Genomic DNA, 23,456 nt, shown 5'->3' on the forward strand with positions numbered 1-23,456 from the left:
GTGCCAAAGAGGTAGGCTGTGAAGCTTGGTGAAAGTCTTATGGTGATGGGACATGAAGCTGATAAGACACTGTAAATAAACCATAATGAACTCACCATAAGAGTATCAAGTATCAGAGGGGTAGTCGTGTTAGTCTGTATCCACAAAAACAATGAGGAGTCTGGTGGCACCTTAAAGATTAACAGATTTATTTGGGCATAAGCTTTCGTGGGTAAAAAAAAAAAAACACACTTTTTCGGATGCATGGACGGACTACATAATTAACGTAGTCCTGCTTGTACCCCATTGCTGACTGATGCAGTCACAAATCTCATATAGTTCAGTAGTATCATATATCTGATTAACACATGTCTTTTGGGAGGACAGCAGTGTCCTTCTGCATCAACCGTTTTGAGCAGACACTTCTGTTAACCCATCAGACACACAGATTATTTGACTTTCTGGTACTATCCATGAGCAAGTCTACAATCAGAATCAAGTCTCAGACTAGTCTGTTTTCTTCTGTGCCACCCACTTGGTCTGCCTGTGTAAATGGAAAGTTGGCTAATTTAATTTTTATTTTTAAATTAAGGGTTCAGATGAATTATTCCTGCAGATTAAAAATAAATATACTTGTTTGATTTTTTTTTTTTTAAATACAGTATAGGCCTGATTTTCCTTTCACTTATACTGATGGAAACCAAGAGCAATTCCAGTGAAGTGAATGGAATTACCCCATCATAAAACCACAGTGAGTGAGAATCCCATGGTATTCATGGTTGTAGGAGCTCAGCCCTTGTGCTAGTATGTAACCACATCAGAAGTGTGTTTCCCCTTATGCATCATAAATTCCACATTCTGATTGGTGCTCAAAATCTCATATTAAGAATGTGACCCAACTATGCATTTCTTTTTAGCGAGTAAGGTCTTGAATGCTTAGTGAAACCACTGTATTACCCATAAGAAGTACACAAATACAATATACATTTTCTGCTTGCTCTTTTCTGGCTTGCTCATAAAAAGTATCTGTGTGTGTAGTCTGATTCATTTGTGGGGATGTGGAATTAATGATTCAGACAGTCTCTACCCTGAAAATATTTAGCTGTTGATCATTTTTACAGACACATCTTGGTATTTTAGGATTGTGGGCCTCGAAGCACACTGGCCTATATATCTGCAAGATGGTCCACTGTTTTCAATTTATTAGTACAATGAAACTTACCGATTTTTGGAAATATGTAATTAATTTTGGTTGTAATTTAGATATCAATTCTGCCATGGGAGTTGGTCACCTGAAGAACTGCTCCAAATTCTGAAAACTCCTTATTATGAAAGAAAGAACTTTATACAATAAACTGCCTTTATGCCTCAAATAGACATTGCTTGCCATTAACTCATCAAGCAAACAAAGCCACTTAGTTGTATGCAAAATCCCTCAGCCTTTTTAAGGATGTCTTTCTAGGTGATTTTGTCCACTGCAACTATAAACATCAGTGTTGCACTAACCAAAGAGGGAAACTGATGTCCTGTCTACACTATAATTCTGACCAATGTGGGGGGCCTGGTTCATAGATTCAAAGGTCATAAGGGAGCACCGTGATCATCTAGATTTCTAGTCTGATCTCCTGCACAAACATAAGCCATAGGACTTTTCCACAATAATTCCTGTTTGAGCTAGAGCCTCTTATGGAAAAACATATGTTGATTTAAAACTTACCAGGGATGGAGAATCCTCCACAACGTTGGTAAATTGTTCCAGTGATTAATTACCCTCACTGTTAAAAATTTACACTTTACTTCCAGCCTCAATTGGTTTAGCTTTAATCTCCAGCCATTAGAGCTTGTTAAACCTTTGTCTGCTAGATGAAGAGCTTAATATCAAATATTTGTCGTCGTCCCCCCGTAAGTACTTATAGACTGGACCAAGTCACCCTTTCCAACAGATTACAGCACCCTTAGCATGGTAAACTTCTGTCACGTTTAAAAGATAGTGATCTTGGACAGAATTGTGTTTTATTATTATTTTTGAACCATGCTACACCTTGGTTATTTGTAGGACTGCAGCATCAATCATGGATTCAATTAAAACCTAGTTCCGTACAGTGCAAAACTCAACCATGTACTGTAATATAGGTCTAACAACATGGTATTTCATCAATAAAATTCATGACTATTCACCAAAAGAGAATTTATAAGCACTTTACTGCACACAAAAATTACACTAATTCATCTACATCAGTTTAGAAATTGGGTGGGCACTCTCTAAACCTATTTAAGAGTGTCCACACAAGGGAGTTACACCAATTTAACTAAATCAGTGCAGTCCCTTTGAGTGGACTCTCTCAAATGGGTTTAAGAATGCCTTATATCCATTTAGCTGTATTCGTAAACTAAACCAATATAGGGAACACAAACAAATTTAGTTAAATCTGTACAACTTTTGTGTTTAGACAAGGGCTAATTCTATGCTACATGTGACCTCTAATAGAAGGGTCCTACCACATGGTAAAAATTATTGTGTGGATGGCAGCCCCATGTTTCCTTTCATGTAGGCTGGTGCCTATTTAAACTAAACTGAGTTGGAACATTCTTGGTTTTATAGTTCACTTTAATTTACATCAAATAACACTAACTTAGAAACACTTCCAAGAATTTTAAGAACTAACCTGAGTAGGTGAATTACTGTCTCACATATAAGTAACAATCATTCACTAATAATAGTTTCAGTGAATTCAAAAGTGGCCATCTGGAAGATGACACCACTGCAGTATATTGTGTCTGACAATGTCTGCTAACACTTTTGTTTCTATAACAAATATTTAATAGAGCTTCAGTTGCTAAGTCAGAGGCTGATTCTGCAAATGCTCTGTATACATATACCTTTACACCTATGAGGCGTAAACCAAAGTTTCAGGGCAGGTATGAGGCTCTGTCTGACTGTATGCCTTTACAAAATCAGGGCCTACAACATTAGTGCTTTACTCCATAAGTCAGAGGTGGGCAAACTACGGCCCACAGGCCAGATCCAACCTGCCAGCCGTTTTAACCCGGCCCTCAAGCTCCTGCTGGGTTGAGGGATCTGGGGTTTGCCCTGCTTCAGTGCTCCAGCCAGGGAGCAGGGTTGGGGGCCCTTCCATGTGGCTCATGGAAATCGCGGCATAGCCCCCCTCTGGCGCTCCAGCCGGGTAGCAGGGTCGGAGGTCATTCCACACGGCTCCTGGAAGCAGCGACATGGCCCCGCTCCGGTTCCTATGCACTCCAATGGCGCTCTAATGGGAGCTGCAGGGGCAGCGCCTGCGGACGAGGCAGCGTGCAGAGCCGCCTGGCTGCGTCTCCGTATACGAGCCGAAGAAGGGTCATTCTGCTGCTTCCAGGAGCCGCTTGAGGTAAGTGCTGCCCGCAGCCTGCACCCAAGCCTCTCCCCGCGCCCCAACACCCTGCCCCAGCCCTGATCCCCATCCTGCCCTCTGAACCCCTCGGTCCAAGCCCAGAGCACCCTCCCACACCCCAAACTCCTCATCCCCAGCCCCACCCCAGAAACAAGTCTCATCCTGCTATCCTTATTCAGAACTGAATAAAGTCCCTTATTGTCTGAGAAGATAATGCAGGACCTAACTTTTGGTGTAAACTAATCTAGAAGGCACAAAGGGTAAATTTTCAGCAATATATGTTTGTGTACGGGTGAGGGAAGAAACTAATCACACACAAATCCTAAATTAGGGCCATATTCTCTCCTTACTTAGGTCCAGGTTTGGCCCATTATAACATTAACAGATGCCAGCTACAAAGTCGAGACTTGGATTTAGATCTGAAGTTAACCAATGTTCAGTGGTGTTTAGGTCTCTAGTTTTGGTTCAGGACATTAATACAGGAGACTCTGGTAGAGGCGATCAGAACCAGAGTGACTGGAAATTCATCACTAACTGGGATAACATACAATTTTTCTCAAGAAAGGATGACAGAAAATGTCTGAAAGATAAAGACGCTCAGGCTAAAGGGGCTTATTACAGTGTCTACACTGCAGCTGGGATGCGTGATTGCAGCATATGTCCACACTAGCTTTGATCTAGCTAAAAACAAAGCTAGCTTCAGTAATAATAGCATTGTAGCTATGGCAGCAGGGGCAGCAGCATAGGCTAGCTGTGTGAGTACATATTCAAGATCCTGGGCAGAGTTGTACTCAGGGGGCTAGTTCATGCCATTGGCCATGCTGGTGCGGCTACACTGCTATTGTTAGTCAAGCTAGCTGTGATCTAGATATGTCTACATGTGCTTCAAACACACCTCCCACTTGCAGTGTAGACATACCCAAAGGGCACGTGTACACACTACAGACTGGAGGTCGGGCTCTGAAGCACTGGAGAAAGTGGGGGGTGGGCTTGATAACCCAAACCATATCAAAGCAGTCTACACAGCTATTTTTAGAGCACTAGCAGGTGCCCTACTAGAACAAGTCTATGGAGCTGGGCTTGGAGACTTTCTCCCAGATGAGGTGTAGACATGCTTTTAGTGACCAGCACGGTCCACAGACTGTGAGGTTAGAACATATAGCATATTACAAATTTAAAGGAAATGATGGAAGTCCAAGAAGTCATGCCAGGAAGGACTTGGTGGTGAAACACTTATTGAAACCAAGTCCTTCCTGCAAGTCCTTTTGTTATTGAAACAAAAAGATACTGAATTTGTGCCTAAGGAATGACTCTTTTGGAGGAACAGAGCAAGACAGAGGATTGCCAGACAGGAAAACTAATGGCTGCTAAGTCAGCCAAGTGCACATCTTAGTTTAGGATGCTGATTAAAGGGCAGCTTTCAATCAACAGAAACAGGTGGGTACTTTTGGTATTAGTGGTATTATGAATGTGATTCAGTTTGAAAATATATCATGCTGGAACAGAGGTCACAAGCTGATACAAAACTTGACTGCACAGGTGCAGGAAATCTGGAGGAAACACTCACTGAATTCTTGCTGATCATATTAAAATAACTGAGTTTCATCTTTAAACTGATTTGAAGAGAGGAACATTTGACAGGGTTTGTTCCTAATGCAACAGAAAAAAGTATCACTGATACCGATTTTCTGTTAGCAGGATAGATGCCCTGCTAGCTCACATTCTGCAGCCAGTTGGAATAAAAAAAGTAGTTCTAAAATATCAGTAGTCTGTCGATTTTATGTTCTGTGATTTACTCAGACAATCATGTTAAATAGGGAAAGAACAGAAAGGTCATATTGAAGTCCATGTCAGGGACATATGGTTTGTTATGTTATATGGGTGTGTAACCCAGCAACTTCCACACTGGACACCATGTTTTATACGGTCTCTAAGATAGTTCAAATTGTGCAAACTTCATTGGGATAGTATATTTCACCAAAAAGGTGACATCTGTTTAATTACAGATGGGATTTTCGTAGCTCTCCCAGAGGATGCATTCTAGTTCATATTTCTTTTTGGCACAATTGTTAAAGTTGGAATTTGATAACCCTAGCCTAAAAATCTTTAGCGATACAGTTTTAATTAAAATACTGTATAATTATACAAGATATGAGGAATTGTCATAAAGGACAGAGTAATATAATGGACTATAAGCAGTACAGAAGTGTTCTAATGTAAATGCTGTGTGATCGCAAAAATGGTTCTACTCAATCTGTTCACTATATAAGCTTCTTCAATTTCAGTTTTTAAGTTGTTTAAAATTTCCCAGGAATTCATCAGTGTTTACCACAAATATTTATAAATGGGTGAAAATCAGTGCAAAAAATTAATTTCACAGTTCTCTGGGTAAATGTCAGGTTTAATACTGGGGGAAAGGAGGACAACAGGAAAAAAGCAAAAAACAGAGAAAAGTAAGAGTACTGAAAGTTTAAAAGCAATTTAATACTGTTTGTTTAATGAACTGTATATTAACAGTATTTACACATATGAACATGCATGTGTGTATGTATCTTCCATTCCATGACACTGCATTTCTTTAACAGACAACCTCACATATGCACTTACACTAATTTAAGATTAACATAAACACAGTAACCTAATGTAATTTACTGGATTTTCTTAGCATAATCAGTATTTTCATGTACTTAAGTAGTCCAAAATTTGGGTGAAAAAAATTACTAAAAACTAAATAATAGTTTTTGTAAAACCTGGGGCCTTTTCAGTAAAAATTGAAAACCAAAAGTCTTATCAATGCAGAAAGCTCTTATGAACAAACTATTAATCTCAAGGCTCTTTTCCATGGTCGTGGAGTTATCATGAGTTTTTGAATTAAACTAGAACAGTATACGTTATCAGGCTGTAAAAAAATATTTCATCATCTTAATAGAGCTAAACCAAGACGAACAATACAGGATGTTTGGAGAGCTTGAGAAGCAATATTCATAGTACTCTACTACCTGCAGAAATTATCTCTGTGTTCCCAAGCGTTTATATGGGCATAACCAAGCAAATGTAATCAGAATCTGTGAAAAAGGTCACATTGTATACAAGGGAACAAAGGGAAATGCCTTCATAGCTTGCAATAATCACTATAAGATTTTTTTAATACATGAAAATGATATTGACAAGATGGGGAATGGGACAAGATGGACATGGTTTTATTTTGATGATCTGTAGCACATGCATAACTTAAGGCCCAAAGCCTCCCATCCGGAACATACAGCCCAAACAACAGGCTGGGCAATAGATATCTGTGCATGGGGCTGGTCACTGGGAAGAGAAGGAATGCTCACCCAGTCTAGGGAGCAATTCCAGAGCCACTATATGGCTGGTACTTCAGCACTAACAAACCTTTTTCAAGGATGGAACAAAAAATAGGAAAGCCTGCGTAGCAATAGACTCTATCCTTGACATACCTCAACCTATTGCCTGGGCATTGTATGAACAACCTCTGCACAGGCCCCTGCAAATCCTACCCCTCCTTTGCATATTAGAACTACATTAGTCCCACTGCCAGAAAGATTTGCACACTTAAGGAGCACTTAACTCTGAGTGAAAACTTCCAAGTAATACTAATTATGGAAAAAGAAAAGGAGTACTTGTGGCACCTTAGAGACTAACAAATTTATTTGAGCATAAGCTTTCGTGAGCTATAGCTCACTTCATTGGATGCATTCAGTGGAAAATACAGTGGGGAGATTTATATGCACAGAGAACATGAAACAATAGGGTTACCATACACACTAACAAGAGTGATCAGGTAAGGTGAGCTATTACCAGCAGGAGAGCATGAGGGGGTGGGGGAGGGTGGAAACCTTTTGTAGTGATAATCAAGGTGGGCCATTTCCAGCAGTTGACAAGAACATCTGAGGAACAGAGTGTTGGGGGGGGGGGGGGGGGAGGACATGGGGAAATAGTTTTACTTTGTGTAATGACCCATCCACTCCCAGTCTTTATTCAAGCCTAAGTTAATTGTATCCAGTTTGCAAATTAATTCTAATTCAGCAGTCTCTCCTTGGAGTCTGTTTTTGAAGTTTTTTGTTGAAGAATTGCCACTTTTAGGTCTGTAATCGAGTGACCACAGAGATTGAAGTGTTCTCCCACTGGTTTTTGAGTGTTATAATTCTTGACGTCTGATTTGTGTCCATTTATTCTTTTACGTAGAGACTGTCCAGTTTGACCAATGTACATGGCAGAGGGGCATTGCTGGCACATGATGGCATATATCACATTGGTAGATGCGCAGGTGAACGAGCCTCTGATACTGTGGCTGATGTGATTAGGCCCTATGATGGTGTCTCCTGAATAGATATGTGGACACAGTTGGCAACGGGCTTTGTTGCAAGGATAGGTTCCTGGGTTAGTGGTTCTGTTGTGTGGTTGCTGGTGAGTATTTGCTTCACGTTGGGGGGCTGTCTGTAAGCAAGGACTGGCCTGACTCCCAAGATCTGTGAGAGTGATGGGTCGTCCTTCAGGATAGGTTGTAGATCCTTGATGATGCGTTGGAGAGGTTTTAGTTGGGGGCTGAAGGTGACGGCTAGTGGCGTTCTGTTATTTTCTTTGTTGGGCCTGTCCTGTAGTAGATAACTTCTGGGTACTCTTCTGGCTCTGTCAATCTGTTTCTTCACGTCAGCAGGTGGTATTGTAGTTGTAAGAACACTTGATAGAGATCTTGTAGGTGTTTGTCTTTGTCTGAGGGGTTAGAGCAAATGCGGTTGTATCGTAGAGCTTAACTGCAGACAATGGATCGTGTGGTATGGTCTGGATGAAAGCTGGAGGCATGTAGGTAGGCATAGCGGTCAGATTCTGGTATAGGGTGGTGTTTCTGTGACCACAGCTTATTAGCACCGTAGTGTCCAGGAAGTGGATCTCTTGTGTGGACTGGTTGAGGCCGAGGTTGATGGTGGGATGGAAATTGTTGAAATCATGGTGGAATTCCTCAAGGGCTTCTTTTCCATGGGTCCGGATGAAGATGTCATCAATGTAGCGCCAGTAGACTAGGGGCATTAGGGGACGAGAGCTGAGGAAGTGTTGTTCTAAGTCAGCCATAAAAATGTTGGCATACTGTGGGGCCATGCGGGTACCCATGGCAGTGCCGTTGATTTGAAGGTATACATTGTCCCCAAATGTGAAATAGTTATGGGTGAGGACAAAGTCACAAAGTTCAGCCACCAGGTTTGCTGTGACATTATCGGGGATACTGTTCCTCACGGCTTGTAATCCATCTTTGTGTGGAATGTTGGTATAGAGGGCTTCTACATCCATAGTGGCTAGGATGGTGTTTTCAGAAAGATATGATTTTGATGAAGTGAGCTGTAGCTCATGAAAGCTTATGCTCAGATAAATTTGTTAGTCTCTAAGGTGCCACAAGTCCTCCCTTTTCTTTTTGCGGATACTGACTAACACGGCTGCTACTCTGAAACTAATTATGGAGTCACTAGTATTGTATAGTATATAGTACAGTTTAGCCTCTATAATTAAAAGTAATGTTCAAGTCTGGTAAGGACTTAGCTTTTTTTAGGCTGTCATACTGATGACAATCATTCTTGGGCATTGAGAAATATAGATTCACATTAAGGCAAACAGATGCAACTGTCCTAAAGAGCTGACTGATTTACTATTAACCACAGGTCTCAGAAAATTTTGCTTTTTAATCCAACACTGATTGTGCCTGCAGCCTACATTTAACACAGATAAACAAGACATCAAATAGACAAAACAAATCCCATGTAGGAAATAACAGTGTCCTTGTAAAACACTTTGAACTGTTTCCAGTTTAGAGATTCAAAGAAAGCAGGAGAGTAGCACAGTAGTACAGATAATCTCTGCATTTCCAGAATGCTTACTGCTATTCCCAGTGTTTTACAACTTAAGAGGAGGCCTACTTTCCAAAAACAGAGATGACAGCATTAACATTTATATCACTAGGCAAAATTCTGCTCTCAGGTCAAAATGGCTGATGTTGGCACTGATATTCTATACTTTTGGTACATATGGAAATATTTTGTTTTCAGAGAAAGCATAGAACTCCTGGGAATTTTACACGTATAGGGAGAGTATTGCTGTTGAACTATGGGCTAAATATTCCCCTCTGTGCACAACTTGAGTAAATGGGCTTTACGCAATGCTGCTTTGCAAGGGTCCATTTAACACAATCCTCCACCTAAGATTGAAATGCCAATATACCACTTAGTGGCCCTTTTGGAGCCACTAGGGCTGCAGTGGCCTCTATGATAGCTTTTGCCTTGTATAAGATGGTGGGTTTGGCAGAGCAGAACCCTTCAGTTTCACTACCTTTATTGCTGTCTGCATCTTCAGAATGTACCAGGCTAGTAGCACCACCACAGTGAAGGTTGAGACCAGCTTACTCTTTAAGAACTGATTTTTCTAAGTACTCTAAAATCCACACGCATACAGTAACTCCTCACTTAACGCTGTAGTTATGTTCCCAAAAAAATGCAACTTTAAGCAAAACGATGTTAAGCGAATCCAATTTCCCCATAAGAATTAATGTAAATAGGGGGGTTAGGGTCCAGGGAATTTTTTTTTTTTTGCCAGACAAAAGGCATTATATATATTTTAAACAATTTTTAGCAAGCAATTTAAAACCGGTATTAAACAGGCTGGCAGCCCCCTAGCAGCTCCCCTCAGCCCCTCCCACAGCGCCTCCTGCCCGCCAGCGGACCCTGAGGATCAGCGCCTTCCCCCTGCTCCCCCTGCCTCCTGCCCGCAGCAATCAGCTGGTTTGCGGCGTTCAGGAGGCTGGGGGGAGGAGCGAGGATGCGGCGCGCAGCCTCCCCCCAGCCTCCTGAACGCCGCAAACCAGCTGACTGCCGCGGGCAGGAGGCAGGGGAAGGCGGGCGGGAGGCGCTGGGGGGGGCACAGGGGAGCTGATAGGGGGGCTGCCAGCTGTGGACAAAGCAGGCAGCAAAACGACGTTATAGGGGAGCACTGCACAACTTTAAAGGAGCATGTTCTGTAATGGAGCAGGGACGTTACATCAAAACAACATTAAGCGAGAGGACATTAAGTGAGGAGTTACTGTACTCTGATTTCCTTGAAATTTCCTTTGTCTTATTGGGGCTCTGTGTAGGGTTTATGGTCCAAACCTGTGGTTGTTTCAGCAACATGTTCCGAGATACAACGTCACCTAAAAAAAATCACGTGATATCAAAATTACACTTCTTATAACATTTTTTGCATACACCCGCAGATCAGACTAGTGCACTGATCTACTCCAAACTGGTATCACCAGGGCAGGTTTCAAGTCTGCTAGAGTCTGGCACCCACTGCCCCTTTACAGAAGCAATATTTCAAAAATTATTTAGGATTAAAGTTAGATCTACAAGCTGGCTCAAGCCTGGGTGATGCACTGGAGAATGATTTGCACATGCACTGCGGGAGTGCTACTCTGTAAGAGTAGGTACTCAGGTAAAAATGCTGACCCACTAACTTCCCTCCTCTCTATGACCTCTCCAAGCTTACCAGAGTTAGCAGGAGAGTGGATCCTGTGTATAGAGAGCTGGTAGCTGAATGATGGAGAGGTGTCTTCACATGTACAACAGGAATCTTGGAACAATCTGTGATGCTAATCTGGGGTCACTTGGTTAAAGGGTTCCTGGGAAATAGGCTCCCCTTCCCCGCAAACAAAAATGAGCTGCTTATACTTTTACAGTGCTCTAAAATCCACATGTATGGGTAAATTGCCTTAAAAACTGATATGTGGCAACCAGGGCTGGCATTTGTTGTACAAATTTGGTGTCACTGATCACAGGGTTCCTAAATTCCAGCTTCCCACAAAATTAGCTTCTTTTAATTTTCAAAATGCTGTAAAATTCACAAGCATAGTGAAATTGCCTTGAATATCAGTGTGCCACAACAGGAAAAGGGTGTTCTTTGTAGTACAATTGGAGTAATTTGGTCCAGGGGTTCAAATACAACAGCTACAGACTGCCCCTCCAATAAGGATTTTTATATTTTAATATTCAAATTGCTCTAAAATTCATCTGTATACAAAGATTGTCTTGAAAACTGGTATTCGACAGCAGAGCTGGTGTAGACTTTGAGAGGTGGGCAGAGAACACCCTTGAGATAAATGGGTCAGTTCAAATCTCTCTGAGCTACTGGGCCAGGCTATATTCATCCCTATATTCTTATTCAGCTGAGAACATTCCATTGAGATGAGTGGGGTATGTTACACCTCTGAAATCCTCCGAGGCTGCAAAGGCCTCTCCCCTTTCACTAGCCCCCCTCAACTCCCCAAGAGTAGAGTCTGGAGCTCTCTTGCTTCCCCCCTGCTGCCTTTGCAGGTAGATCTGTTCCTCACAGTCCATCTGTTACCACGTTCCCTCCTCCCCATGGCCCTCCAGTCCAACTGGGTTATGGAGGGCCCAGGAGAAGGGCAGAGCTAGGTCTGAGTTGTTGTGTGGTGTTCCCAGGGAAGGCAATCAATCCTCACTCCTCCTTCAGACACACACAATGCCCCTCAACCATGCCTCCCTCACGACCACCACTTCTTCAAAAAACAACATTCACTGCCCAAAAACTTCATTAATTCAGAGTTAAGGCTGATCGTCAGTGACTTGTACCATTCTAGAATGTGAAATGCATCTCCACTTAAACCTCTGAAAACCAAGAAATAAAGAATTATGGAAAAACAAATGTCTGAAAACCAGGAAATATGCAATTGTCACTCACGACACAACCTTAGCTCTGCATTAAATTTTCGTGAGTGCTACATGCAGGATTCATCACATTATTATTAAGGGTCTCTCACTATTTCACTATATATTCCTATGTGAACGCACTCAGACAGCAGGAATGATGTGCATGGCATAAATGCATAGACAGACAAAATGAACTGTTAAGTGAAAAGATTTTCAAGAACTGTGCATGAAAACCCTCTCAGGATGGGAAATATTTTGTAGTTTAGACAAGACTGAACTAAGGTCCTGATCTTGCAATTGGATCTGATTACAAGATCAGAGACTACGAGGTGAAGAGTAATTCAGACAACAAGTCTTGGCTGATCTTCCAAGGTTTCCTCATGCTGCTGTGTCTTTGATTTTCTATGATGGTTCAATTAAAAAGGACAAAGTGTTAGAATTTTAGCTACAGGTCTGCATTTCTTTACCAGATGCTAATGAAGATCATGACATAGGGCCTCTAAAACTTGTCTTACTTTCTCCGTTTGTATATATAAGCAATAACAGCTTGGGCACATGCAAGCGTGGAGTTTTTTCATAGGTTTGTGACAATGTGGGAACTAGTTGATGGGCAAACACTTGCCAGTTCTACTAGCAAACACAAACTTTAATAGAAAGAATAATATTAAAATTCCCCTCCGGAGGAAAAATGACAAATTTCTAAAACACATGCCTCAGATGAAAACTTACAATTTTTACAAAGATTATTGTTTCTAAAAAAATTTTTTTTTTTTTTTGGAAAATAGCAAAACACAGAAGAGGAGGAATAAGCTTGCACTATGTCCTAATTTTGTCAAAATCAGTGAAAAAAAAATTTTTTTAAACTGTTTCATCAGAAACGTAAATTAAATTTTTTGGACAGCTCAATTTCCTTCAGACAGTGATTAATATCAAAACTATAGGTCTGATCTTGCAAATCCTTCCTCATGCAAATAGACCTTATGAGAGCAGTCCTTAGGCCTGTAGTTTCATTAATTTCAATGGCATTACTTCCATGAATAGGGACTGGTGATGAGAGTAAGTCTTGCAGGGCTGTGACTGGACCCTGTTTTAGATGTGACTTTGTTTTGAATCAAAGGCAAAGGTGTTCAGAAAGGAAATGGCTGTTGTTGAGTTTTGAGCCGCCGACGCCACCCAGCACCAGTGGGCCGCTGCTGCCCATCCTCCCTCAGCACTAGTGGGGTCCCAGGCCACCTCACCCAGCACCCACAGTGCCCCTGGACCACACACTCCCCAAGCACCCACAGCCCTTCCCCCACATAAGTTTTAGTTAGGGGTATATAGTAAAAGTCATAGACAGGTCACGAGCCATGATTTTTTGTTTACTTCCCATGCCCTGTCCATGACTTTTACTAAAAATACCTGTGACTAAAATGTAGCCTTAATTATAACCACTTTACTACAATAAGTTTTCTCTCTCATCCAGCTTTCAACAAATGGCATAAGCGAACAAAGTTATCAAACCAAATAAATGAAAACTAACTTCCTTACCACATGCTCTTGAAGCCTCTTCAGACTGGAGACAAAACTCTTTTAGTCTTTGCAATGTAACTATGTTTAAAAACATATTTAAATATGGTTCAGACATAGTTACAACAATCCCTACTCACAATATTTATTCAGCCAGTTTGGATTTGAAAAGCAAATGGTCTAGTTGACCAGAAGGAAGAAGATACTGTTCCAAAGCGATGTTCTCCCTCCTGTGTGTACCCAGTGCTGGGACAGGAACTTGGATTCCTATCCTACATGCTATATTGCTTAAAAAAAAAAAAAAATTACCCATACTACTAAAACGGAGAAATGTATGTAACGCTCTGGTCAATTCTCTGAGTAATAACATGTCTTAGACAGAAAGTTCCTTTGACTAGAACATTTGCACACTGCTTAGTCACATAAATAAATAGTATCATTAGTAAACATGTGGTTGTTTTACTGTTTGTTTAAAGAAGAACCCACAGGCAAATCTCAATATTCCCAGTCTTTCTTACTACTTTCTTACTTTATATTTAATAGAAATTTTAGAGTGCCATCTAGGGGCAAACAGCATTTGCCAAAGGACTGTTGAGGTCTGTTGTATAGTATAAAGCATTTCCAGAACACATTTAGTGTAACCTAAAGATGCTGCGATGAACTGGGACACTATGGGTCAGATTTTTAAAGGAAGTTAGGCGCCTTAAGACAGACAACTAATGGGATTTTCAAAAGTGTCTAGGTGCCATGGCAGTTAGGCACGTAGGTGTTTTTGAAAATACCACTAAGGTGCCTCTGTGCATCCTTCGGTGCCTAAATACCATTAAAAACTTGGACCTATGGAACGTCTTTTTTGAAGAGTTTATGCTTTTTGTTGTTATTTAATTAAATTTTTCACCCTTTTGGGGTGTGAAGAAATCCTTCCAACTACAACTACAGTTGTATTGTCTAGAGACAGGCAAAAAAATGGCTTTAAGACAAGGGTGAATGGACTATATGGGGAATCTCATTACTAATTCCTGGATTTTACAATTTAGTGAAAATGCAAAACAGTGCTAAAAATAAAACCTCACCGATAGTGCTTAAATTAAAATAGTGTTGTAACAGGAGGGAGGTACAGCATGAACTAATGTTTGCAGGCTAAAGGTACTAAGTGTGAGAAGAAGTAAAGGCACCACCCAATGGTTATAAATGCCCTAGCTATATTTCAAGCCATGACTGACAACTGGGGGAGGGACTCATTTGCTGATGTGTGGTTTCCCCCTTGGCCCATAGGTAGCATGACATCACTGACACTAGCCCTGCTATCACAATACAGTGCCACTCTAAGCAGTCTTGTTGGTCTACATTTTGGTAAATTTCAAATAATTAAATCAACTTTCAGTATGAATTTTCAGTTTAACAAAAGGAGGTCCAGAAAGAGTCAACCATGCTTAGATTTTTTCATGGATGTGTCTCTCAAATTAATTTTGAAATTTTCAGGTACCACTTCCCTACAGCACCTAAGTTTTCTCACATCAGAGAGAACAACAAATTCGAAAATTAAGCAGAGAGCTTCAAGATGGATTGATTTATGAGAAAAGATTAAAAGAACTAACCATTTCTATTTTGGCTAAACAATAATAAATTTTTTGTAAATTATCCTCATGTATGTGTAAATACTAAGGACGGAGAGAAGAACTGCTTTGTCCTGGAGGACATGAAGTAATGGAACAAAATTACACCAAGAAAAATATCCTAATAGCAAGATCTATTAGATTATGGAATATTCTCCCAACCCTACTTGTGAAAGTTCCAAAAGTTGAAACAAGCGAGAGACAAATAGCTGCAAAGGAGCTATGCCAACTACATTTTAAAAGGGTGGTTAGGACAAACAGTAAATGTTGTTTACTAGTGCTCTCTTTCCTCCAGTTTCTCACATACATGCTTTCTTACTGGTTTCTTAGTTTTTCAACGTACTTAGCCTAATTTAGTATTCATAATTAAAAGTGTCCTAGTAGGGCATGTCCTATGACATTATCACAGGAGGTACTCACTCATTACCTTAAAAAAACTTGGTCCCCAATCCTGCAAGCTGGCAGATCTCAGTGCTCTCAGCCACAGTAATCATAGCAGGTGGCAACAGCAGCGTTGCAAGACGATGAGACCTTGAGGCAACGGTTTTCATAACGTGTAATACAGTCCGTACGTTCCTAGGTGACTTTGCGTAGAGCGGCGACCTCCCGACATTGCATGCTCACGTTGGTGCAGCGAGGCGCTTTCGGCGCGAGGTCAGTGTGCTGTGTTGCAGGGCTGACACGTAGGTGCGAAACCACTGCAAGGCCAGCAACGACCCAGCAGGGTGAGGTCACCGTGGGCCGCTGCTGTGGCACTTCAGAGCACAAGCAGGGGGAGGCGCTCAGGGCTGCACTGGTACCGTGGGACAGACTGACCGAGGCAGCTCCCCTGGGCCAGTCCCAGCTGCCATCTCTTGCGCAGCTGCACCTGTGACACTTTATGCAAAAGGCTGCTTGGGCGAATTCGCTAGTTAGAGTTCATTGCTGGTGGTGACAGAGAGGGGACGCGGCGGGGACCGACCCTGGCGCGTCAGAGACCTGGCTCGCGCCAGCGCTTAGCGGCCCGCGAAAGGAGCGAGCGATAACGGCGTCCCCTGACGGGGTGGCCCGAGGCTGTGGAGGGCTCGGCGGGGTGAGGGCTGGCCGTGAACTCGAGGCTCCCGGCTGCGGCCCAGGGCACCTTCCCCCGGGCCCGGATACTGGCGGGGATGCTCCGCCCACCAGCCGGCTTCTTCAGCATCTCTGTGCGCTTACGCCGCTCCACCCCACACCCACGTCGCCTGCCCCTCTCGAGGCACGTGGAAAGTGACCCCTCCCCCCCTCCATCGCCTTCCACGTCGGCCGGGCCTGGTGACCCGGAAGCGATCCCCGCTCTGTTGGGAGTCGGAAATATTTTCTCCGGCGTTTGTTTGATACGACGCTCTTGTCGGAATCCGCTCGTTTAGACAGCGGAAACTAGCCGCTTTCCGGGGCGTTTCGCGGCCGGGAGGAGCGGAGAGGCTGCATGTTGACCCCGGAAGGACTCGGGGCAGAGGCGCCCCCCCCCCCCCGCCCTTCGGCTGTGTGTGCTGAGTGTACGTTGGCTGCCTCAGCTACGGGTCCCGGGCAGGACCAGCGGTTGGGTTTCTCGCTCGGCAGGTCTCGGCGATGGCTCCGAAAGGCGGTAGCGGGGCCCGGCAGCAGTCGGAGGAGGACCTGCTCCTGCAGGACTTCAGCCGCAACCTCTCGGCCAAGTCCTCGGCGCTCTTCTTCGGCAACGCCTTCATCGTGTCCGCCATCCCCATCTGTGAGTGCCCGCGCGGCGAGCCAGCGAGCGGGGCTCTCCTTGGGCCGCCATCCCTGAGGGGCCGGGCGGGCTCACCCCGGTCGCTCCGTGTCTGGCGGGCTCGGCTCCCGCCGCTTCCTTTCCGGCCCGGCGGTCCCGGGGGAGGGGTCGCGGCTCGAGGCAGCCTCCGTGGTGGCGACGTGGCACGTTAGTGGGGGGAGAGCTGCGGGGTGGAGGGGTCTGAGCAGCGGGCCTATCGCGGCTACGTCCTGTGCCGGGGCCCCCGGGCAGCGGCAAGCCCCTGAGCCCATCTTCCAGCGCTGGCAGCCGGCTGCCTCCTGCCCTGGAGAAGGGAGACGTGATGCGTGAGGCCGGAGCAAACCAGCGGCTCTCGTGGAATCTGCCATGGGGCCGTTCGTGTATCCACGGGGGGGATCCCGAGTCACACCGCGCGCTCTGAAATTGCAGCGCCCTCTGGGGCATTTGCTCCAGCAAGGTGAAGGGAGGCATCGCCTTCCAAATCCTGCCGTGACTGACTTGGCCTTCAGCTTCCCTGCACTTAATTGTGTGGCAGAGGCGTGGGAAAAATTTGTGTAGTGGGGGTGCTGAAAGCCATTGAACAAAACTATAAACCCCGTATATGATGGAAACCACTTCAAGCCAGGGAGTGCTACTGCACCCCTAGTACTAGCACCCTTGCTGTGAGAGTGTCACAGATGAGCCCCTAAAAACATAGATCTTCTCTGCCTCAGGAAAGTGACATTTTAAAAAATTGACAGCGCTGTCTTATTTCCGTCCAACACATATGACTAATTCTAGAGCAAATGTAGTGAAGACAAAAATGTTCGGAACCTCTCTCACTTAATGGGGAAGTGAATAGATCTTTATGAATATTCTCGTTTTTTAGGGCTGTACTGGCGGATATGGCACATGGATCTTGTTCAGTCTGCAGTCCTGTACAGTGTAATGACCCTTGTCAGTACATATCTGGTAGCCTTTGCATACAAGAACGTCAAGTTTGTTCTCAAACACAAGTAAGCTTGCTAACAATTTGAATGTATCTTTTCATAACAGAGATAGTGAAATTAACATTTACAGTGGGTTGTTTATTCAAATTTTTATCCAATTCTGGTGTATTGAATAAAGCTCAACTCTCTGAAGCATTATTTGCCTCTCGGAGGAGTATCTTAAAGGATCCAGGGTGTGTCCGCTGCATGAAGGAGATTCTCTAAGAACGCGTCTCCTCTTCTGCTCCAAAATGTAATTCTAGTTTAAAAATTTTTTTGTTTTACATAAGGATTGGATTACTTGAAAATCATGCTTAAGTCTGTTCTTACAATTGTTGCATGTAACTCCTGAGATCACTATAGCTGAAAGATCAGAGGGAAACAATATTTTTTTAGTTGTCTGATTTGATGGCCTTAACACCAAACTTACAAGAAAGTTGGTACTATTTCCCTTACATTGGCAATCAATTTCTCCTGTTTGTGTAGTTCTATCCCATTTCTGTGTGGAAAGACATTTTTAACTAAAAGGAAAAGAACCAACTTTGGTAAAGGTCTCATGGGCAGCTGTAGTACCAGAAACTACATTTGATTAATTCTTTAAAAATCAACTAGCTTTCAGTTGGTGTCTGTTTAATTTGATACAAAGTTGCTAAATGTTTTGGTTTGTTTTTGACTCCCATAATGTAAATGAGAAGAAACTGTAGTTATTAAACTTTCATATTTTGATTCTGATCAAAACTCATATCATTGCAGAGTAGCCCAAAAGAGAGAAGATGCTGTTTCCAAAGAAGTTACTCGCAAACTTTCTGAGGCAGACAACAGGAAGATGTCTCGCAAAGAGAAGGATGAGAGGTAATCTCCTTTAATTCTCACTGTAATGTTTCATAATATTTTGTATGACTAGGATCCTAATTTTAAAGGCTCTTGATAGGATATTAGTCACTGTCTCTTCCTTCATGGCTTGAGAAGACATCTACAGTCCGTGGGAACTCTGCAGCTGATGGATCCCATGGTGAAGCACTTTTGAGCTGAGGCAGGATTGTTAACAGAAAGTCTGTCTTTGGAACCATTTATCAAGACAGGATCAGAGAGGCCAAGACTGACTGTCTTTGGAACGTGAAAACTCAGCTTTTCACAAAAGCCTTCCTATAACTGAGTCTGAATAATGGATTTTTTTTTTTTTTTTTAAGAGAAGCTGTATTAAGGAGTGGTGAAGGTTAGACCCTTGATAGACAAAGTGGATCTCAAATTTGAATTTCATCACTAAGAACTTTAGTGATGGGTATATTAGGAATACTTTGTTTGATAGCTATAAAAAAACAAACTTAAGACACTTATGACTCTTTTGAGAGGTGCTGATGAATACTTCTGGGAATTGAACCATCAGCTTTTTAGAGCAAGGACCATGTTTTCCCTTGGATTGACAGCATGGGCACTGTACTCGCAAAATGAGTATTCATCTCAATCTAGTAATAAAGGTTCAGTTTTTGTGACCTTATGTTTTTCAAGAATCTGGGTCCAAAATGACTTAAGTATGTACGCGTATACTCAATAAATATGGGTTAGTATTCCTGTAACTAGCTTGTCAAGCCTCAAGTAGCCCTGACTGCATTCTCTATTGTAGAAGCAGCCTGAAAACAGTCAGAGGAGCAGTATGTATGCAGCTAGGCAGGGAATGTCCTTCTATAGTTGTTAAACTTGGTTATTTGGGACACAATTGTGCCCTTGTGGTTTCTTCATATTCTGTTATGGAAAGAAGAAGAGACAACAATGTTTAACAGCATTGCATGCATCTGGTTTTATTAATTTATTGGTGACAGAAATGACATATAGTCCTATTATGGTGACTTGATGTACAGTAACTCATTCTGTCATGGTAAAAGGTACTTTATCGAGAGGTTTCTGTGTGTCCTTTTTTTACTGTCCTACAAGGTGCTCTCTCTGAAGGAGTGCTGCAGTAGTGGTGTTAGTGTCCAGATTTGTATTAATCTACAAATGTTTAAAATTTATTTGCATTTATACATAGAATTCTGTGGAAGAAAAACGAAGTTGCGGATTACGAAGCAACAACATTTTCTATCTTCTACAACAACACCCTCTTTCTCGTCTTGGTCATCATTGCTTCATTCTTTCTGTTGAAGAATTTCAACCCCACTGTGTATCCTTTACTATTTCACTGTAAACAAGCTGAGAACTGTTCACAAGCTTTTTATTGATAGCCAGGTAGTTTCGTAATTTAGTTTGTCCAATAACATTTGGGCATTAAGTTATAGAACAGCCTAAATAGAGATTACCAAGGCAGCTCCAACCCGTACTTGCATGCTGATGGTTTTTGTTCTCATTTAGCATTGAACGTTCTTGGGTGAACATTCTCATACGAAGAAGCTGCTGTGGTATGGATAACTTGATGCAATGGTGTGCGCTGCAGTAAGCTAGTTCATGTTAATATGGAACTGCCCTATGGTATGTTCTTGTCAGGAAATGTAAATATTAGTTGCTGTGGGCTGTTGTGCCACAGAATATTTTTTTCCTACTCTGCAGTCATTTCCTGAATGTGAAATCACTTCCTCCAGATCTGAAGTAGCTTACTTTATGCGGCACTGATTTGATGCAGTAGTCAAGATATGCTGCCTGATTAACAGCATTTAAAACTTCTCTTCGGGGGCTAGTCTAGGCTTTATAGATGTTGTTTTTTAAAGTTAACACACTTATAAATAGGCTTAATTCCTAATAGCATCTGTCTCTAAACTAGACTTCAAGTATGCAGTATCTATTACAAAAATCAAATGTAGCAAAACTCTGTTTCCACCCTTTCTCTTCAGACTCCTACTGTAGATGTTTATTGCAAGAGATGTTACTTATGGTAGCTTTAAGTTTACATCCTTAACCTTCTCCCCACAGAAACTACATTCTGTCTATAAGTGCTTCATCTGGACTGATTGCCCTGCTATCTACAGGCTCCAAATAGACAAAACAGTGGTCATCTGTTCATATTTGTGGGTGGATCCAATTTCATTAAAGACTTAAGGGTGGCAAGTGTAAGCAGTCTGAAAACTTGAGCTTTTTTACAACAATAAATGTAAAGCAAACTTTGAATTTAGCTTTGGTTACTTGGTAAGATATTGTAAAAATAAAACTGAATGAATCAAACTTAAGTGGCAGAAGGAAGGAAATATACCAGTTCAAAAACTGTTAAGCTTAACTCCTTGGAATTACTTTGTAATCATAATAAGGATGATTTGTCAAATGTTTCTGTTGGAGTTTCCATAAACTGGATTAGGCTATCACTCCAAAGCACAGAAAATAGCCATGCTCTGAACTCTGTGGCAGACTTGCAAATATGATGGGTTTTTTGATATGTATAAAAGAGCTTAACCCATTAGTTACAAAAAGTGACAATCCATCTCTTACTACTTATAATTTGAAACGTTTTAATAAAAAGTTCAAGAATACTGACTGTAGTGGGCTTCTTGATATTTACCTTCTAAATTTCTAAGATTTTCAGTTGGCAAATTATAAGTAAAGCTCTGTGATTGTGGCAGCCTGACCTTGCCCTACATCCTGCTCGTGTATTTTCACTCCATGCATCTGATGAAGTGGGTTCTAACCCATGAAAGCTTATGTCCAAATAAATTTGTTAGTCTCTAAGGTGCCACAAGGACTCCTCCTTATTTTTCCCTTTTAAGGACCTGCTCTTCTCCAGGCTTGACACACCTCACAGGTGTGCTGGATTGGGGCTGACTGCATAGAGGATGTCTTTAACCCCTTTTTGACTGGGATGGGGATACGCTAGATTTTCCTACCAATGTCCCTAGTCAACAACCCCAAACTGCTCTATTTGCTCAAAGCTCCAATTGCTCTCGTTCTCTTCTCTCCCCCCCCCCCCCCCCCAGCCCCTCTAAATACCAAAACTTATAGCTAACACAATGGCTGTGTTGCCTATACAAATCTGTGGCATCCTAAAAACTGAACATAGGGACAGGTTAAAATAAAATGCAATACTGAAATACAAGATGTGATACTATACCATATTTTCATCTACAAGGAAGATTAACTGCCTTTTTAATATTTAAATAAAGCCTCTGCAGAACTTCCAGTTTGCAGTTCTAGAGTGCTGCAGGTATTAGGTCTGGCTTGCCTTAGAGTATGCAGGGTTTGTCTAAGTATTTTACATGGAGAAGCTTAAAGATGACTTTCAGAGAGGAAAAAGTTTGGATATGTTTTGTTCTTTTCTGCTGCAGAAAGCTATCTTTCAGAAAATTGTTCTAGACTGTTTTCAGGTGTTTTCACCTTGAATTGTGGTCTTTTCTGCCATGGGCCACTGGAGAATGGTAGGCTTGACATCACAGGTAAGGTTTGCCTCTTATTCTGTTTGTACAGGGCCTAGCATAGTGGGATTCATTATACTTTGAGAACAACAACAAACTCCCACTTCTGCACTGAGGTAGAGTTGTGGGGAGGATAGAAACCAAAAAGGAAGAACATGGCAGAATAAATGTCGGGCCCTAATGCATCCAACTCACAAATAATACCACTGACTCTTAAATGGGACTACAGTACTCACATGCATAGTTAAGAACATGGATTTGCAGGAGAGGGACCTAGACTTTCAGCCTTTTAGGAAGTTGCTGGTATTTTTCTCTAGGTGACAGGTTACCAACAATGAAATGCTGTTACTGTCAGCTCATTGAATATTTTACTAACATCTTTTCTCTTTAGCTTAGTTTTTTTGGAATGGTTATGTTTGTAGGCCTGGAGAACATCTTTATCAGGTTAGAGTTTCTCCTGAGAATTATATGATGTTATAGGATAAGAAGCTTAACAAATATTTAAAACCCAAATCATTTTTGGACTCTTAATTTAACACCCCCCCCCCCCCCCATTTTCTCCAAATCATGTCATGCTTGCCTAACCGTTTCCCTCTCTCTCTGTTTCCCTTTAGAGGAGATCAGTGTCTATAAATCACAGCGATGGTAGGAGTGTCTAAAGTGACAAAGATTGTGTGCTATTATAACCTCCCCCGCCCTGACAGCTGGCTTAGAGATGCTCCCAATGTCATAAGTAGAGTGAAGGTTAGCCTAAAAGTTGTTTGTTGCTTGGCATTCCATTGCTATCTGCCAAATTATTAGACCACTTGACTCTTCGTATTAGTTTTCTCTCTGAATAATGGACAGTGCCATCTCCCTTTTTAATGAGTATTTATTACATTAATCTCTGTAACAGGCAAGAATTCTTAATTTTGGCTTACACAGAGAGAGTGCAGAATTCCTGTATGACTGAGGGGGAAACAAGGAATGTGTCCTAAAAGAGAAAAGGGACCGGCACAAATAAGGGAATAGTTCAGTCAGTAGCCTGCAAAAGAGTGCATTTCACTTTTTCACCTTTGTAATGAATACTAACTCCTGAAGCCCTTTCACTTCACACAAGAGTTAAGAAGCCAAGAAATTGCACTGATGTATTTAAATATGTCTTAAACTATGCATTAAACATGTTAAGCATGTGGCACTGATCAGTAAAAAGCTGTGGGTGAAACGTACTGTATG

The 23,456-nt window shown here is 42.1% G+C and overlaps 2 protein-coding genes across 2 annotated transcripts in view; one reads left to right on the forward strand and one right to left on the reverse strand.

Annotated features, from left to right (window-relative positions):
- The window catches only part of TIPARP (TCDD inducible poly(ADP-ribose) polymerase), a 61,130-nt gene extending 44,665 nt beyond the window's left edge, over positions 1-16,465 (reverse strand). The window contains exon 1 of the mRNA XM_048862844.2: positions 15,629-16,465. The gene's annotated coding sequence lies outside the window, so the exon portion shown is untranslated. The remainder of the gene's footprint in view (positions 1-15,628) is intronic.
- Positions 16,466-16,667: 202 nt separating this feature from the next.
- SSR3 (signal sequence receptor subunit 3) lies at positions 16,668-21,365 on the forward strand. Its single transcript, XM_048862850.2, has 5 exons — positions 16,668-16,927; positions 17,814-17,940; positions 18,667-18,765; positions 19,940-20,071; positions 20,815-21,365. The coding sequence occupies exons 1-5, from the start codon at positions 16,789-16,791 to the stop codon at positions 20,879-20,881; spliced, it is 564 nt and encodes a 187-aa protein (XP_048718807.1). The 5' UTR covers positions 16,668-16,788; the 3' UTR covers positions 20,882-21,365.
- Positions 21,366-23,456: the final 2,091 nt, after the last annotated feature.

Source organism: Caretta caretta, chromosome 9 (assembly GCF_965140235.1).
Source record: "Caretta caretta isolate rCarCar2 chromosome 9, rCarCar1.hap1, whole genome shotgun sequence".
NCBI lineage: Eukaryota > Metazoa > Chordata > Testudines > Cheloniidae > Caretta > Caretta caretta.

Excerpts from the sequence above, each read along its gene's own strand:
- SSR3 (XM_048862850.2), top strand. The coding sequence starts at position 16,789 with ATGGCTCCGAAAGGCGGTAGCGGGGCCCGGCAGCAGTCGGAGGAGGAC. Across the intron at positions 17,941-18,666 it reads AAGTTTGTTCTCAAACACAA|AGTAGCCCAAAAGAGAGAAG; the intron begins GTAAGCTTGCTA and ends ATATCATTGCAG. Across the intron at positions 18,766-19,939 it reads CGCAAAGAGAAGGATGAGAG|AATTCTGTGGAAGAAAAACG; the intron begins GTAATCTCCTTT and ends ATTTATACATAG.